Consider the following 16,129-nt stretch of genomic DNA (forward strand, 5'->3'; position numbering starts at 1 on the left):
CCCCCCCCCGCCTCGCATAACAGATTCAGTTCCTGGAATAGCCAGGCTAGCTTGCTGGTGATGTCATGGCCTTCTAAGCTTGGCCCATTAAGGTAACAAAGGAAGTGGCTTTGTGTCAGACAGAAAACAGGCGCTTGCTGTTAGAAAGACAAAGGCCAGACTGGAGAGTTATGTGAGCTGGAGGCTGGCAGGCTGCAGAACTAGGAGACAGAGCCAGGCCCAATTTCTGTTGGGATCCAAGGCTGGGACTATGAGAGAGAAGCAAGACCCTTTTTTGGGCTGTTGCTGTGAACCCCACCATAGGCTCAGGTTTTATTTATGTGTAAATAAACCATATATTACAATGACAAAACAGTCTCTGTTGTCCCTTATTACAAGGAAACACCAACCTTGGATAAGTGCCTGGAATCCCGCATGGCTCAGATATTGGGGTGGCATGCAACAATATATTTAAATCACTATTGTGCTGCTCTAGCAGTCATTGAGAATGCTGGGAAGTGTAGTTTGTTAAGGGTGCTGGGAATGGTTGCTCTGTAAGGTCAGAATCTACAGCCCCCATGGCTGTTCAAGTGGTCAAGTATTTGGAATGTGTTGATAGATTAGATAGATAGATAGATAGATAGATAGATAGATAGATAGATAAAGGTATAGGTAAAGGGATCCCTGACCATTAAGTCCAGTCATGGCCGACTCTGGGGTTGCGGCGCTCATCTCGCTTTATTGGCCAAGGGAGCCGGCGTACAGCTTCTGGGTCATGCGGCCAGCATGACTAAGCCGCTTCTGGCGAACCAGAGCAGCGCACGGAAACGCCGTTTACCTTCCCGCCAGAGCAGTACCTATTTATCTACTTGACTTTGATGTGCTTTCGAACTGCTAGGTTGGCAGGAGCTGGGACCGAGCAATGGGAGCTCACCCTGTCGCAGGGATTCAAACCGCCGACCTTCTGATTGGCAAGTCCTAGGCTCTGTGGTTTAACCCACAGCGTCACCCGCATCCCAGGCAGATAGATAGATAGTAGGTTATAAATAACCATGTATGTATTTGGATAATAAAGCTTACAAAAGCATATATGGAATTGTAGTTGCTTGCATATATAGAGGCAGTGATTTTTTTCTTTAAAATGTTTAGGGGTACTCTCATTTTGACTCAAGAAAATTACCAGGAAAGAAATGGAAGCTGTCATCAGAGGTGGAAACAATGAAACTGACCAATCATAGATACATAGAACTGAGTTCGCCGTAGTAGAGAAGAAACTTTTTTTTATATATAATTTTTTTTACTCTTCTCCTGTTAGACTCACAAAATGTTTAGGGGTATGCACCCCTTGCATCCCCTCAGAAAAAGCACTGTATAGAGGTATAATATGCTTCTCCCCTTTTTATTTTTAAAAAATCCATTCACTTTTTATTTCCATTTTATTTTGTTCAGCTCAAATAGTCTTACTTTTTTAAAAAAACAAAGAACTCTTCAAGTGGTATAAAAGTGCTTTAAAAGTATGCTGCAAATGTCACCTCTCTGAATCTCCCTCCCATCAGTTGAGTAAAATATATATAGTAGGTTATAAATAACCATGTATGTATTTGGATAAGAATACTTAAATAAGCATTGTAGTTGTTTGCATATATAGAGGTATAATATATGCATGTCCCTCTCCCTTTTTATTTATTTTTTTAAAACCCATTCACTTTATTTCCATTTTATTTTTTTCGACTGAAATATTCTTCTTTTAAAAAAATTAACAAAGGACTGTTAAAAGTGCTTTATAAAAGTGCTTTAAAAGTATGCTGCAAATGTCACCTCGCTGAATCTCCCTCCTCTCAGTTGAGTGAAATGGTGTTTTCCACCACCTAGAATACTAGTCACTCCAGAGCAGTTCCTTCTCCAGCGTCTGAAGGAGGTGGCCAGAGTGGGGAGTCTCCTTGGGCCCAAGGGAGGAAGGCCAAGGGCAGCAGGGGCCAGAGGCAGGAGGACAATGGAAGTCACTTACCTTTGTGCCACAGGCTTCCCTGCAGCTGCACAGTGAAGTCAGAGATGCCTGCACTCACCCCTCTCTCTATCCTCCAACCAAGGGAGAAGAGGCCTTAGGACAGCTCACCATCACATTTCAGCCAGGCAAAAGCACTCAGGGAGGAGTGGGAAGAGGAAGCTTGGCCAAGTCAGAGTTCTGAGGGCCAGACAGAGAGGGATGGAGGGCCACATTCCCTAGTCTGGACTAGGACACCACAGTATTACCTTCTTCAGGCATTTCTGAGAATGTGCCAGATAGAGCTCCCCTTTGGCCCCAATGCTGGATTTGAATGTGTGATCAGCTGACTTGTGACTGGCCCCATTTCCCCTCTACAGGGACGAGAGTTTGGTCTATTGGGGTTCCTACCCCTGTTAAACGAGCTCATCTATGGTCACTTCCATCCCATACATTCAAGGCGCAATACTTTCCCCAAAGAATCTTGGGAATTGTACTTCACCTCCTGCCAGAGCTACAATTCCCAGCACCCAGAGCAAACTACAGTTCCCATGGTTCTTGGGGGGGTAGTCAACTGTTCTTTGGGGGAACAGTTGTGCCCTTAATCTGTATGTTCATAGCATGCCCTCGTGACCCAAGTCCACCACGCGTTGATGTTCCAGCCAAGGGGCTAAGCAGATCTTCTCTGAAACCCTCTTGTGCATGACTGAAAAGGGTGCAGGACTGCTAGTGCGTTGCAGTGCTCACATTCTAATGTGCCACAAAACTGTCTTTTCAGTAACAGAACTCACAAGTACTCTTGAGCCAGCTAGCAAAATACTCCCATACTTAGCTGTTTCCAAGTGTTGCAGAGAGCATGGTGGCTGGGACTTGCTTCTGGAGTTCCCCATTTATGTTCTCTGGCTGCCTAACCCCTCAGTGCTACAGGAATTGGCCTTGGACAAGGGTGTCTAATCAGAGCCTACATCAAGGAAGCATGACGCATGCTTTAGGACACCCTTAGTCACAATGAGCATCGCTGCTGAAATTCTGAACTGGTCATTACATAAATCAAGTTTACTTGTTTGTAAGTCTCAAATGCATACAAGCCCCGACTTTGATCCAATGAACTCTAATACCTGCAATAAACAGGTATTTCCGCTGATGCTTCAGTTTGCTCTGCAGCTTCTTCCTGCGATGGTTCCAAGTCGGTTGGCTATTATCACAGGGGTTATGTTTAGCTCATCAGAAAAGGGTGCATCATGACGCAACATCATGGCGCACAGGGTTGTAGAAGAGCACCATATTGCAAAGAGCAGACTACCTAGCCTTATGTGGAATGGTTGAAGGAGTTGAGTGTGTTTAACCCAGAAAAGAAGAGACTGAGAGGAGATAAGATAGCCATCTTCAAATATCTCAAGGGCAGACTTCCGGTGCACCGCGATCCCAGTGCAAGCAGGGTTCTCACCGGGAGGGAGAACTCAAGCTATTTTGAAGGATAGGGGGCAACTCCAGGGCGCGGAGACCCCCCCAAACCCTTCTGAAGAGTGTTCAGAAGGACGGGTTCCCGGCGAGGCCAGAGAGCGACCAACCCGGCTGCCAGGTAGCCTCGGAAGGGGTGAAGAGTGCGGCGGCGAGGTTCAGCGGGTTGAGGGAAGCCATTACTCACCTTCAGATAGCGAAGCCCTGAGCTTGCAGGGAGAGCGGTGCGCTCTCAGTTTAAAGGACTCCGAATGCAAAATACTTGGATTTTTGTGGTTAAAAGAATAAAAGAAGAACAAGGAAGTCTCGGAGCAACAAAGAGAGGTAAACGGAGTTTAGCTGACAGCCAAAATCAACTCAAACGCGGCGTGACACCAGTGCGGGAGAAAGTGAAAGTGAGTCGCCTTAGCGGTTACGTTGTTTCTCCTTAAGTGTCTTCCCCCATCAGATATATAAGCATAAAAATACGAACACTACGTGGAAGGAAAGGAGGGAAGAGGAAGGAGCCAGAGACAAAGTATCAGGACTCGGCGTTCTTGGTGAACCGGAGGGCGTGAAGAGGAGAAGGGGCGTTTCTCTATCTTGGCGTTAGAACACAAGGATAGTAAATGCGGAAGAGAAAGCTCCGCCACCATTAGGAGTCTGTTGTGCGTGGGGACGGTGAAAAAGTGAACAGCTATATATATATCTACATGGTGACTCATATGTATATGATCTCTACCTCTCCTCCCTCGGTTTGAGACTGGGATTTGAAATTTGAGGATTTCTAACTAATAGGAAACGCTAAGCATTTGGGGAAATAAGATGTCGGCACATTTCTAGAATGCTAATTTATAGAGACCTGGCGACCTCTAGCGACAAGATGGAGTCTGTGTGATCCTCGACCGACTTCTTCCCCCCTGCTCTCCTCCTTTCCCTTCTTTTTCTCTACTTGTCATTTTGTTTTATCTCCCTCTTTATTAAGCCCCCCCGCATGTTTACCCAGTAATATGGATTAGCCTGATTGAAGGCGGGAAGAACCCCTGGTACTGAAGCACCCCGCATCGAGAGGACAACTTTGTAGCAAGAACCTTATACTGACTTTATATCTTGACTTTTTGGAAACATATATACATAAAAGATTGGTAACTCTGATTAGTAATATCAAAGGAAGTAAGTGGATTTAAGGAAAACGGATAAAGCGGGAGATATAAAGGAAGGTATTAGATATAACTACGGTGGGAAAGATACTATCTGGGATTGGGGGGGTTATAAGTGTATAAAATGTCACTCACCGGGAAGAAAGGGACGAATGGCGGGACTCCTGGGGATAGGAGGGGTTCCAAACAAGAGGGAGATTTCAAGTCAGATATTTTGAAGATGTTTGCGGAGATCAAACAGAGTCAAGCTAATTTAGAGCATAAACTAGAGCAAGTGGATAATAGGATTGGGAAAATGGATAAAAAAATAGATGAAACTGTTAACGAACTTAAGGGCCAAATGAAAGAAATATTTAGGAGAACGCAGCTCACGGAGGAAGGATTAAAGAAGACAAAGCTGGAACTAAAAGATATCAAAAGGGATAAGGAAAGGATTAAAGCAGAAGTGATGGATTTAAACAAGGCACAGGAAGAGATGAAGGATATTATAGCGATGAATGAAATGAGGCAGAGGGAGATTAATCTGAGGTTTAGAGCTGTGCCAGAGACACAAAATGAAAACATTAAAGAGAAATTGATAATGGAGCTTGCGGAATGGCTGGGTATACCACCGGAGGAAATGGCCAAGAACATACAGAACGCATTTAGAATGCGCGCTAACACAACAAGAGTAAGAAAACTTACAGGCGATTGCCTGATTACATTTAAGGATAAAGAAATGAGAAATAGGATTCTTCAGAGGAATAGAGAAAAGAGGTTGAATATAGATGGGAATTATATAATTATCTTTAAAGATGTCCCAATCAGATTACTTAAACGAAGAGACTCTTATAAATCTCTGGTGCAGGCATTGAAGAAAAATAAGATCGAGTTTAGATGGGAATTCCCGGAAGGGGTTTCATTTATGTATAGAGGTAAGAGACATAGGTTATTAAACCAGGAAGAAACCAGGAAGTTCCTCAGGAAATATAAGGAACTGAGAACGGAAGCAAATGGAACCGGGGGGTGCAGAGGGAGGACTACCAGGAGAATCAGGAGTGGGGGAGGAAGAGGAGGGGGGAGGAAGCGGATCAGACGAAGAGGCAGAGGAGGAAAAAGAGGATTCAGGGCACCTATAAAGGAAAGGATAACGTAAAGAAAAGTTAAGTGAAAGCTCAGCACTATGGGATTAAAAATTTGGAATTGGAATATTAACGGGATGAACGATAAAAAATGGAGAAATAAAATAGAGCAATATCTGAAAAGGAAGAATCTGGACATTATTTGTCTTCAGGAAACGCATGTAGCCAGAAGGCATAGAAAAGTGCTAATTAACAAAAAATTGGGAAATGAATTTGAATCCTCAGATAAAGAAAAGAAAAGAGGGGTGGTATTGTATATTAAAAACAAGATGGAAGCTAAAACACTATTCAAAGATGAAGAGGGGAGGGTGATAGGGGTTAGCATTAACTGGCAAGGAGAAAAACTGGTGGTAGTAGGGGTATATGCCCCAAATGGTAGTAAAACTGAATTCTTAAAAAAATTAGAAGAGAAGCTATGGGAATATATGGACCAAAAAATAATTCTAATGGGTGACATGAATGGCGTCGTATCGCTAGAAGTGGATAGACTTAGGGATGGAGTAAACAAAGAAGGAAAATTACCAAAATCCTTCTTTTCAATGGTAGAAAACTGCAACTTGACGGACATCTGGCGCCTCAGACATCCATTGGATAAACAATTTACTTACCATTCTGAGCCTAACCAATCGATGTCACGTATAGATCAGATATGGCTTTCAAGTGAATTATGCCCAAGAACTAAATTAATAGAAATAAGACCGAAAGTAATTTCGGACCACAGTCCGATAGAGCGGGAATTGGAAAGCTTAGAGACAAGAACTTTTAGATGGAGACTCAAAGACTATCTTTTAGATGACCAGAAAATCGTCGAAAATGCAAGGAAAAAATTGTCAGATTACTTTGCGGACAATTGTGACAAAGGAACAAAGATTAATGTAGTATGGGACGCAAGTAAGGCGGTAATAAGAGGATACTTTATCCAACAGAATGCAATTAAAAACAGGAATAGAGAGAAAAATAAAGAGGAAATTCTAAAACAGATAATGGTAAACGAACAAAAACTATCTCAAAAACCTAACTGCCAAAAGGCAAAAGAAAGAATAAAAATGTTACAAACTCAGTTTGCTACTATAATAAACAGAGAGGTGGAGTGGAACATCAAAAAACTGAGACAAAATTTTTTTGAATTTTCAAACAAACCAGGTAAATGGCTTGCCTGGCAAATAAAAAAAAGGAAGGAACAAGGTACAATAAACAAAATAATAGTGGGGGGGGGGGAGAAAGAACAGATCCCAAAGAAATTAGGAGTGAGTTTGTCAACTATTATAGAAGTCTGTATAAGGATAAAGAGAGAGTTGGTCTGAGGAGAATAGAAAGATTTCTGAAGGATAAAAAGGTGCAGAAAATCTCAACAGTGGATAAGCAAAGATTGAATATACCAATTGGAAATGAGGAGATAGAAGAAACAATCAAAGATTTAAAGAGGGGCAAAGCACCAGGTCCTGACGGATTTACTGCTGGTTATTATAAGGAGATGAAATCTATCTTAGTGGGACCACTGAAGGAGACTATGAATAACATCTTAAAGAAAGGAGAAATCCCTGGGACATGGAAAGAAGCATATATTACGTTTATCCCTAAACAAGATGCAGATCCAACTCAAGTCAAAAATTATAGACCAATTTCATTGCTAAATACAGACTATAAAATATTTGCAGGAATCCTAGCAAGAAGGTTGAAAAAGTTGTTATCAGAAATTATTCATAAGGATCAGGCGGGATTCCTGCCAGGGCGGCAGATGAGAGACAACACAAGAAGCATAATTAATATGTTAGAATATTTATCTGTTAGGATTGACAAACAAGTTATTATGATGTTCGTGGATGCCGAGAAGGCATTCGATAATGTGATATGGGACTTTATGTTGAAAAATTTAGAACATATGGATGTGGGCAATGATTTCTTTAATGGGGTAAAAGCAATATATACAGAACAGAAGGCCAAACTGATTATAAATAGCATGGTGACAGAAGAGATAAAGATACAGAAGGGTACAAGACAGGGCTGCCCACTCTCCCCGCTACTATTTATAATAGTTTTAGAAGTACTCTTGAATTCAATAAGACAAAATGGAAAAATAAATGGAGTATCACTAGGACAGAACGTGTACAAGACTAAAGCTTTTGCTGATGATGTAGTAATAATGACAGAAGAACCAATAACTGCAATAGAAGAAATATTAAAGGAAATAGAAGAATTTGGAGAAATAGCAGGCTTTAAATTAAACAAGACAAAAACGAAAATGATAGGTAAAAATGTGGACCCAAAAACAATAGAAATCATCCAACAGCATTCACAGATAGAGATAGTCAAAAAAGTCAAATACCTTGGTATTTGGTTAACATCTAAAAATATAGACTTATTCAAAAACAACTACGAGCCGATGTGGAAGGACATAAGGAAAGATCTGGAAAAATGGGGAGGGCTGAAACTGTCATTCTGGGGAAGGATTAATACAATCAAGATGAATGTCTTATCAAGACTTATGTTCCTATTCCAAACCATCCCTATAATTAAGGGGAGCCGAATCTTTAAAGACTGGCAAAGAATACTCTCAAGATACATATGGCAGGGCAAAAAACCTAGAATTCAGTTCAAATTATTGACAGATATAAAGGAAAGGGGGGGCTTTGCCCTGCCAGATTTAAAGCTGTACTACGAGGCTTCATGCCTTTGCTGGATAAAGGATTGGGTAAAGTTGGTGAACACGGAGCTACTCGATTTAGAGGGCTTCGACAATAGATTCGGCTGGCATGCCTATTTATGGAAGAACAAAAGGAAAGTACATAAGGGATTTGAAAATCATATTTTTAGAGGCCCGTTAATTGAAATATGGGAAAAATACAAAAATCTGTTAGAGCCGAAAACACCACATTGGCTATCACCTCTTGAAGTAATGAGCATAAAGGCTATTAATATGAGAAGCAACTGGGCAACATATAGCCAGTTGCTAACCAAGGTTGATGGGAAATGGAAGCTAAAACCGTATGAACAAGTAAAGGAGTATGTCTATGACTGGCTACACCATATCCAGGTAAATCAGATGTACAGTAAAGATATTAAAGAAAGAGGCTATGCAGAAAAAGATTCCAAATTCCAAACGGAGATAATAAATAATGAAGTGAAAATTATATCTAAGATGTATAGGATGCTGCTAGACTGGAACTTAGGCGATGAGGAAGTCAAATCAGTGATGATCCGCTGGGCAAGGGATGTAGGTCATAGCATACAATTTGAAGACTGGGAAGAGCTTTGGAAGGAGGGGCTAAACTTTACAGCGTGTATAACGATAAAGGAAAATGTCATGAAGATGTTTTATAGGTGGTATTTAACACCGATGAAATTATCAAAAATGTACAAGATGGATAAAAAGTGTTGCAAATGTAAAGATGAGGAGGGCTCCTTCTACCACATGTGGTGGGAGTGTGGAAGAGTGAAACAGTTCTGGGAGAAAATATACATTGAATTAAAGAAGATTTTAAAATATACGTTCAGAAAGAAATCAGAAATTTTCCTGCTAGGGATATTAGGGCAAGAGATAAAAAAAGAAGACCGTAGAATAGTATATTATGCAGTGGCAGCAGCAAGGGTAGTATTAGCCCAAAAGTGGAAACAGCAGGAAATACCAACGGTGGAGGAGTGGAGATCTAAGCTGTTGGACTACGCAGAGCTGGATAAATTAACAGGAAAAATTAGGTATGTAAGAGACCAAGTGTTCATCAAGGATTGGGGAAAGTACGTGGATTATCTGGAATGTATTAGTGAGGGACAAACAACGCTAAAGGGACTCAGAGACGCACTGTGAAAGACTATGAGTTATTGTTTAAAGCAAATAGGAGACAGAGATAGGCACAATGACAATATAAGCAGAGAAACGCGTGACTCTGATTATTGCTTCGAATGATTTATGGACAAGCTGAAGGAAGTCTTGAAAGGGATGGCTATGTAATAATGTCAATGGGAAAATTATAAGTTTGTGTATTTTTTATTTACCTTTTTTCTGTAACTCTTCTTTTTCTCTATTTTTCTCTATTTTCTGTATTTTGACTTTTTTATACATGTGTTAGTTTTTATTTTCTTTTATGGAATCAATTAATAAAAAGAATGATGATCAAATATCTCAAGGGCTTTCATGTGGACCAGGGAACAAGTTGTTTTCTCCTGCTCTGGAGGGAAGGACTGGAGGCAATGGCTTCAAGTTACAAGAAGGAGATTCCGTCTAAACATCAGGAAGAACTTTCTGACAGTGTAGCGGACTCCCTCGGAAGGCTGTGGACTGTGTCAGGGAATGCTATCGTTGAGATTCCTGCATTGCCTCAATGTCCCTTCCAACTCTACAATTCTCTGATTCTTCCAAGATATTCTATTCCACTACACAGGAATCAGCTGGCATTCCATAACTGCAGAGAATATTTAGTTTTCATTACACTGCTTCTTTTTTTGGAGGGGTGTGTTTCTCCTTAGGGCCTCCCCCCCCCCCCCCGTTTTATACTTCGGCCATCATTAAGGTTCCCGCCCATTCCATGCAGGCAGACACCTCAAACTGAAATTATTTCAACTGTAAACCAATTGTCCCATTTCACAGATGCTTCTCCATTTCTTGTGCTAGAGTTACAGACGTATTTGCCAGCTGCAGCAGGAGTATTTAGTAGTGGGAAAGGACCCCAAACTAGATATTTTAAATATTTATTAGCCAGACTGGATTAAACAGCCTTTATACAACACAATTTGCATAAGTTCTCAAGATACGTCCTGTATACAATCACAAAACCATGACATGGATTTTATACATAGAGTGAAAATCGAGACCGATTTACAAGCATTTCTTCCGCTCTTTATACAGTTCGTTAAGTTCGTTTTGTTTGCTTTGTTTTGTACAACTTTTGGAACAACTTTTGTATCTTTCTTTTCTTGGAGGATTAGAAGGCAAAAAAACAAAGAATTAATTAATTATTCATTCAAGTGAAAAAGAAATATTAATAAACCACCATTGACACATGCAACATTCACCGTGGAAATATATTACATCTCCCCAAAGACTACTGATGGTGGCTGTTGCATTTTAAATTTTATGCCCGGGGTAGTTGTTCTCTCCAGTCACCCCCATCGCACCCTCTCCAATGCCAGGGATGCTGTACATGTTGTCTGGTAGGATGATGGCACCCATGCTTGTCAGCGACTGCTGAGCACCTGCACCAGCCACTTGACATCTATACAAGACACAGTTCACGTGGAGGGAGGGAGACATGCTTGGGACACCAGGGGGAATTTGGAATCCAAACCTGGTTTGCTGCTCAATACAAAAATGCATATTTACAAATTAAGAAAAACAGCTTTCTTCAGATCACCTAGTCCAAGTTCATGATATATATATTATATTATATATATATTATATATATATAGCACATATTTTAAAACCCATTAGTGTGTTCATTATTTTGTCAAAGAATTAATCAGAGAAAACATCAAAATGCAACTTATGATTTAAAGAGAGAGTATCCAGATTTTATTATTTTAGTCTAACAGCATCTTCTAACTGAAGAGATTGGTCCTGCATTGGAAACTGACTCGGATGCCTGAAGAGCCTCCTTCATCTGATGCCGGTAGATCCTTCAGTTTCTTCACCACTGAGAATATTTGATTATTTCCCCATCACATATAGATATATGTATGTACATATATAGACACTCAAGGGGGACTGTGGGCTCTTAGCAAGGGAAATAAAGCACTTGGTATAGTATCAGGTATGATTTAAATAAAAAGATAAAAAATATACTATTAACATCTGTATGAAATCTCCAGGAAACTAAACACTAATTAAATAATTCTATATTGAGCAATATATAAGAAGTGTTTACATTTTACTTCTTCGTCCTGACAGAAAGAAGCAATATCAGCTGGTTACCAGCTACTGTACTAACCCTCCCCACCTGGCTGCCCCAAAAAATCAACTATTAGGCATATAGAAAAGGAACTCAGTTTACAACGAGGTTCCTGGAAATGTCTCCTGTGTGCACACAACGAGGTACCCTAATTCTTCTTCTATGTATTGAAAACAGTGGTACAAGTTTAAGTGGTGGGGCGGTGAGTGGACACTGATAAAAAGCCACAGCATTTATATTGCTCCTGGATACTATCCCTTTAAAGGATGATCATAACAACAAAACAGCTCAATGTTCGTCACAGGAACTCACACACCTTGTTTGGATCCAGGGAAATAAAGCAAGATCTGGCCATCAGTCACAAGAACGAAGGAAAGAAACGACCCCTTTCGAGGAACAACCTATCATACACACATACATCCTGTGCTTTAGCTCATACTTCAAGCTTGTTTTTTCTCTCTATACAAAGCTTTTTGTACAACACAACTTATATCTCTAGCTTGGCAGACTTGTGGGCAATATCTAGATCTATATAGTAAATATCTATAGCTCTATAGTAAATAAAGCGCATTGTGCCATGAACAATCCATACCTTTAAAGAAACCCACAATTGGAGAACATTCATCTATTCCAAGTTAAGAGGCCTGGCCACATTTAAGTGCTTCTGTCTGACAGAAGAAACAAACAAACAAACAAACAAACAAACAAACAAACAAACAAACAAAGAAAAAGATTCCCCCCCCCTGCAAAATAAAACAACAAAGAAGGAAAACAGATATGGTGAAGTATTCATACATTTTCACAAATACCCAAAGTCCCTGTGAATTTTTTTTCCTTTAAAAAAATAATTGCCACAAGAAGGGTTTTTGTTGCCTTCGTTCATAAAAAGAAAACTGCATTTAAACGTGATTCATTGTTGCATAGAATGATTCCAGTACAACCCAGACATTTGGTCAAAAGGAACTTGGCACACTCTGCAGACGTCTTCAGTCTCAGCACTGATGCATTCGTGGCTCGGGGAATGTCAAACCCCTTCACTAGCTCTTTATGAGATGCAGGATACAATGAAGAGAGATTCTAACCCTAACGACCTTCAACATGCTGTTGCTAGCAGAACCTGCCTTTCCTCAAAAGCACAAATTCCCGCAAACATTCGCTGGTGCATTTGACTTGTAGAGAGTTTGGCTCCCAAGGCTTGGAGCACGATCGCCCTGGGACCTGATGCCTTGCGGCAGAAGTTGCTGAACAAGGGGCAGCTGAAGCCACAACAGCAACGCTGTGAATAAATAATTGCAAATAAATATCTGCTATTAACACAAAGCTGTTCCTTGCTTCTCAATTTGTCATCCAATCCACCGAACAGCATGTGGCAACGGCAGTCTTGCTTTTTTCAATTAATAGTGATAATTAGAGGTTTACTAGCAAGCCTCCCACTTGGCGCTTGCTGCTGGTGGAAATCTCCATGGCAACCGCTATACGATTCACCACCTTTGTCATAAATCTTAGCAAGAACAAAATTGCCAGCCATTTGCGCAAAATTGCATATATCACTTTTTTTTTTAAAAAAAAGAAAGACTTCGCTTAGCAATTGAAATTCGCTGTTTCAGAAAATACAAACCCAGATGCCATGAGATTTTTAAAATAAGGATAAGGGAGATGTGGTATTTGGTAGCAGGCAATTTCCACATGACACAGCACTTTGGGCAGGAGGGCAGCGCTATTGCTCCAAAGAATTGGACTGAAATTGATATTTCTAGGAGACAGGTGGATGAAATCTGAGTAAGAACACCAAATTATGTTCGTATGCTCTCCTTCCTCCCAATCATTACCTATTTTACAGTCGGGATAAAATGTGCGGATATTTCTGGGATAGCTCAGTCAGTAGAGCACGAGACTCTTAATCTCAGGGCTGTGGGTTCGAACCCAAGACTGGGCAGAAGTTTCCTGCACTGCAGGGGGTTGGACTACGTGACCTTTGCTGTTCCTTCCAACTCCACAATTCTATGATTCTTCTGCACATACTTGCTGCTACTGCTGTTTAACCATTTCAGCTTCAAGGAACAGTTTGGCATAGTGCAATTACATGCCCATTTTCAATTAAAATACTGTAACATAAAGCAAATCAACACAATGAGGGACTAATTGTGTTTCCATTTTTTGTTTCTGGACGCCACCAATGCAGTTTCATGTTCCATGCCTTTAAGAAAGCTTGTAGCTCACGGCAATGAATGCTGCCAAGTTGGGAATGGATATTCATTTTATACGCAGTGCTTGACCTTACAATCCAAAGCCTGTCTTTCAATGATCTCCTTCAACGCTTTGTGAGCAGAATGTTTGCAACTTCATGCAGATGAGAAGGAGCCTGTAGCACACGGTCACATAAACAGCATCACTTGTTCTAACATGTGGACTATTTCATACAGTTGGAAACAGTGACTCCTTGAAGTTCACAAAGGCAAGACAAACAGATAGTGAAGCCACAATATTCACCTCAGTGCTCAAAAGCCCTTAGAACCAACACCATTTTAGCAAAACTATGGAAAACAGTCGTTCACAGTAGGCTGAATCGCAATGTCTTCTACACCATAAAAGCAATTTTTCTTTTCCTGATATGGCTCCAACTGCCCCCTTTACTCTTTCCAAAATGACAACTATTTTTGTGCTTTCTGTACTTTACAGTCCGAGATGGTAATTCTCCAAGACTAACATGGGAAAAGACAGAGATTACTATTCTCAATTTAAATGCCAAAGCATATAATTAGCAAAGAGGAAAAAAATAACATGAAAGAGAAACATTGCCACCATTTAAATTAAAAACTAATTACCCCACCATTTGCCTCCTGGGGCATCATCTCACCACAGCAAATATATTCTTACATTAAGACCATGGATCTTCAGATAAGTCTTCAGAACTGGAAAGGCAGTTGCTTCAGGTACTTTTGCATATCATGATCTCTTAGGTGATTGCACCGTGAGCCAGATTGCTCTCGCAGAAAGATTCTGCCTCTAGCTGCAGCCAAATTCTCTGCATTAACACCTGCCTTCAACTGCATGGTGTTATTATTCCTCTTCAGATTCTAACATCACAGAACCCTCACACAAGTCTCCTTTTTCAAGCAGACTCATTTTAATTTCTGGGCTTAGGGTGGTTGGTTTATTAAGCTCTGCTGATTTGTTTTTAAAAAACACAGCAAAACAAGTTGACTAGCCCTCATGAAAGTGTGCTAAATAGCCCAGAACTTTCTCCTCCTACTTCATATTCTGAAAGCCTAGCTAAACACAATATCAAAGTAGAGTCTTGGAATCCTACAAGCAGACTTTGACAAGGCTTGATGGCCCGAGAAGAAATCTTTCCTCAATGTGTTTGTGTTGAGCTGACCAAAAGTTTGTGCCAGTTTACTATTCTTTTCCTGAGGTCCACTTTGTCAAGCCAGATATATGCCTCACCAATCAAGGTCTTCTTCATAAACTTTCCTCCATTGGAAACAAGGAGTATCTGGGAAGAGAACAGAGGGTTGGACAGATATTCACCGTTCTGGTAAGAAGATCTAAAGCCCTGGAACATGACCCTGATCATTGCTGCAGAAGCTGTGGCGTGCTGTCTGTTTGCTATGGGAAGCAAGATCGTGTCACAAAATATACCCAACACTTATTGTGGCTGCACATTCCAAGGGACGATGAATGGCTTTGGACAAGTTGTTTGTGTCCCTGAGATCTCCTGACACATTCCATGTATAGGTTGTCCATATACATATAATTTATTGTTATACGTGTCTTGTTATAATGTCTACAGTGGTACCTTGGGTTAAGTACTTAATTCGTTCCGGAGGTCTGTACTTAACCTGAAACTGTTCTTAACCTGAAGCACTACTTTAGCTAATGGGGCCTCCCAGTGCCGCCCTGCTGCCGGAGCACGATTTCTGTTCCCATCCTGAAGCAAAGTTCTTAATCTGAGGTACTATTTCTGGGGTTAGCGGAGTCTGTAACCTGAAGTGTATGTAACCTGCAGCGTATGTAACCCGAGGTACCACTGTATTATGACCGTATTGTATGTGTGACCACCTCTAGCTGAAATAAGTTGGGGGGGGGGAGTGGTATTTGTTATGTCACATTTATCTCTCTGTCCTGAAGAGCTGAGTTTGACATTTCCCCCCTCCTCACAAGGTTAACCACGAGGTTAGGCTGCACATTAGGCTAGGCTAGGCAAACTACCCAGAGACTGTCATGGCTGAGTGTGAACCTGAATTGCCAACACCCAAGAAAGAGGCCTCCATTAGGTGGCCACTCATTGAACATTTATGCTTCCTTGTTCCATTTTATGAGGAACATCCTGCCAAAGGCTTCAGTTTTGAAGATCATACAAATTTATTTATTCTCTCTGCAAATTCTGTTTACTTCTTTCTGACAGTTCATACTATCTTTTGATACTTAGAGCAGCCAAGAATGTTCTAAGTTGAGGAAGTTCTAGGCTTGAACAAACACAACAACATTGGGAGACTGTTCATGTAACTCTCACACTGTAACATTTAATTTGCTTTTCGGCAAATGGCAAATAATTAAGGT

General features: G+C 40.8%; 1 protein-coding gene across 1 annotated transcript in view; it reads right to left on the reverse strand.

The window, feature by feature from the left end:
* Positions 1 to 10,354: 10,354 nt before the first annotated feature.
* PCLO (piccolo presynaptic cytomatrix protein) overlaps positions 10,355 to 16,129 on the reverse strand; it is a 261,547-nt gene continuing 255,772 nt past the window's right edge. Inside the window, exon 26 of the mRNA XM_079975008.1 lies at positions 10,355 to 15,062. Within this exon, the coding sequence (XP_079831134.1) occupies positions 14,922 to 15,062 (141 nt within the window). The 3' untranslated portion in view covers positions 10,355 to 14,921. The remainder of the gene's footprint in view (positions 15,063 to 16,129) is intronic.

This window comes from Podarcis cretensis (assembly GCF_951804945.1).
Source record: "Podarcis cretensis genome assembly, chromosome: 5".
NCBI lineage: Eukaryota > Metazoa > Chordata > Lepidosauria > Squamata > Lacertidae > Podarcis > Podarcis cretensis.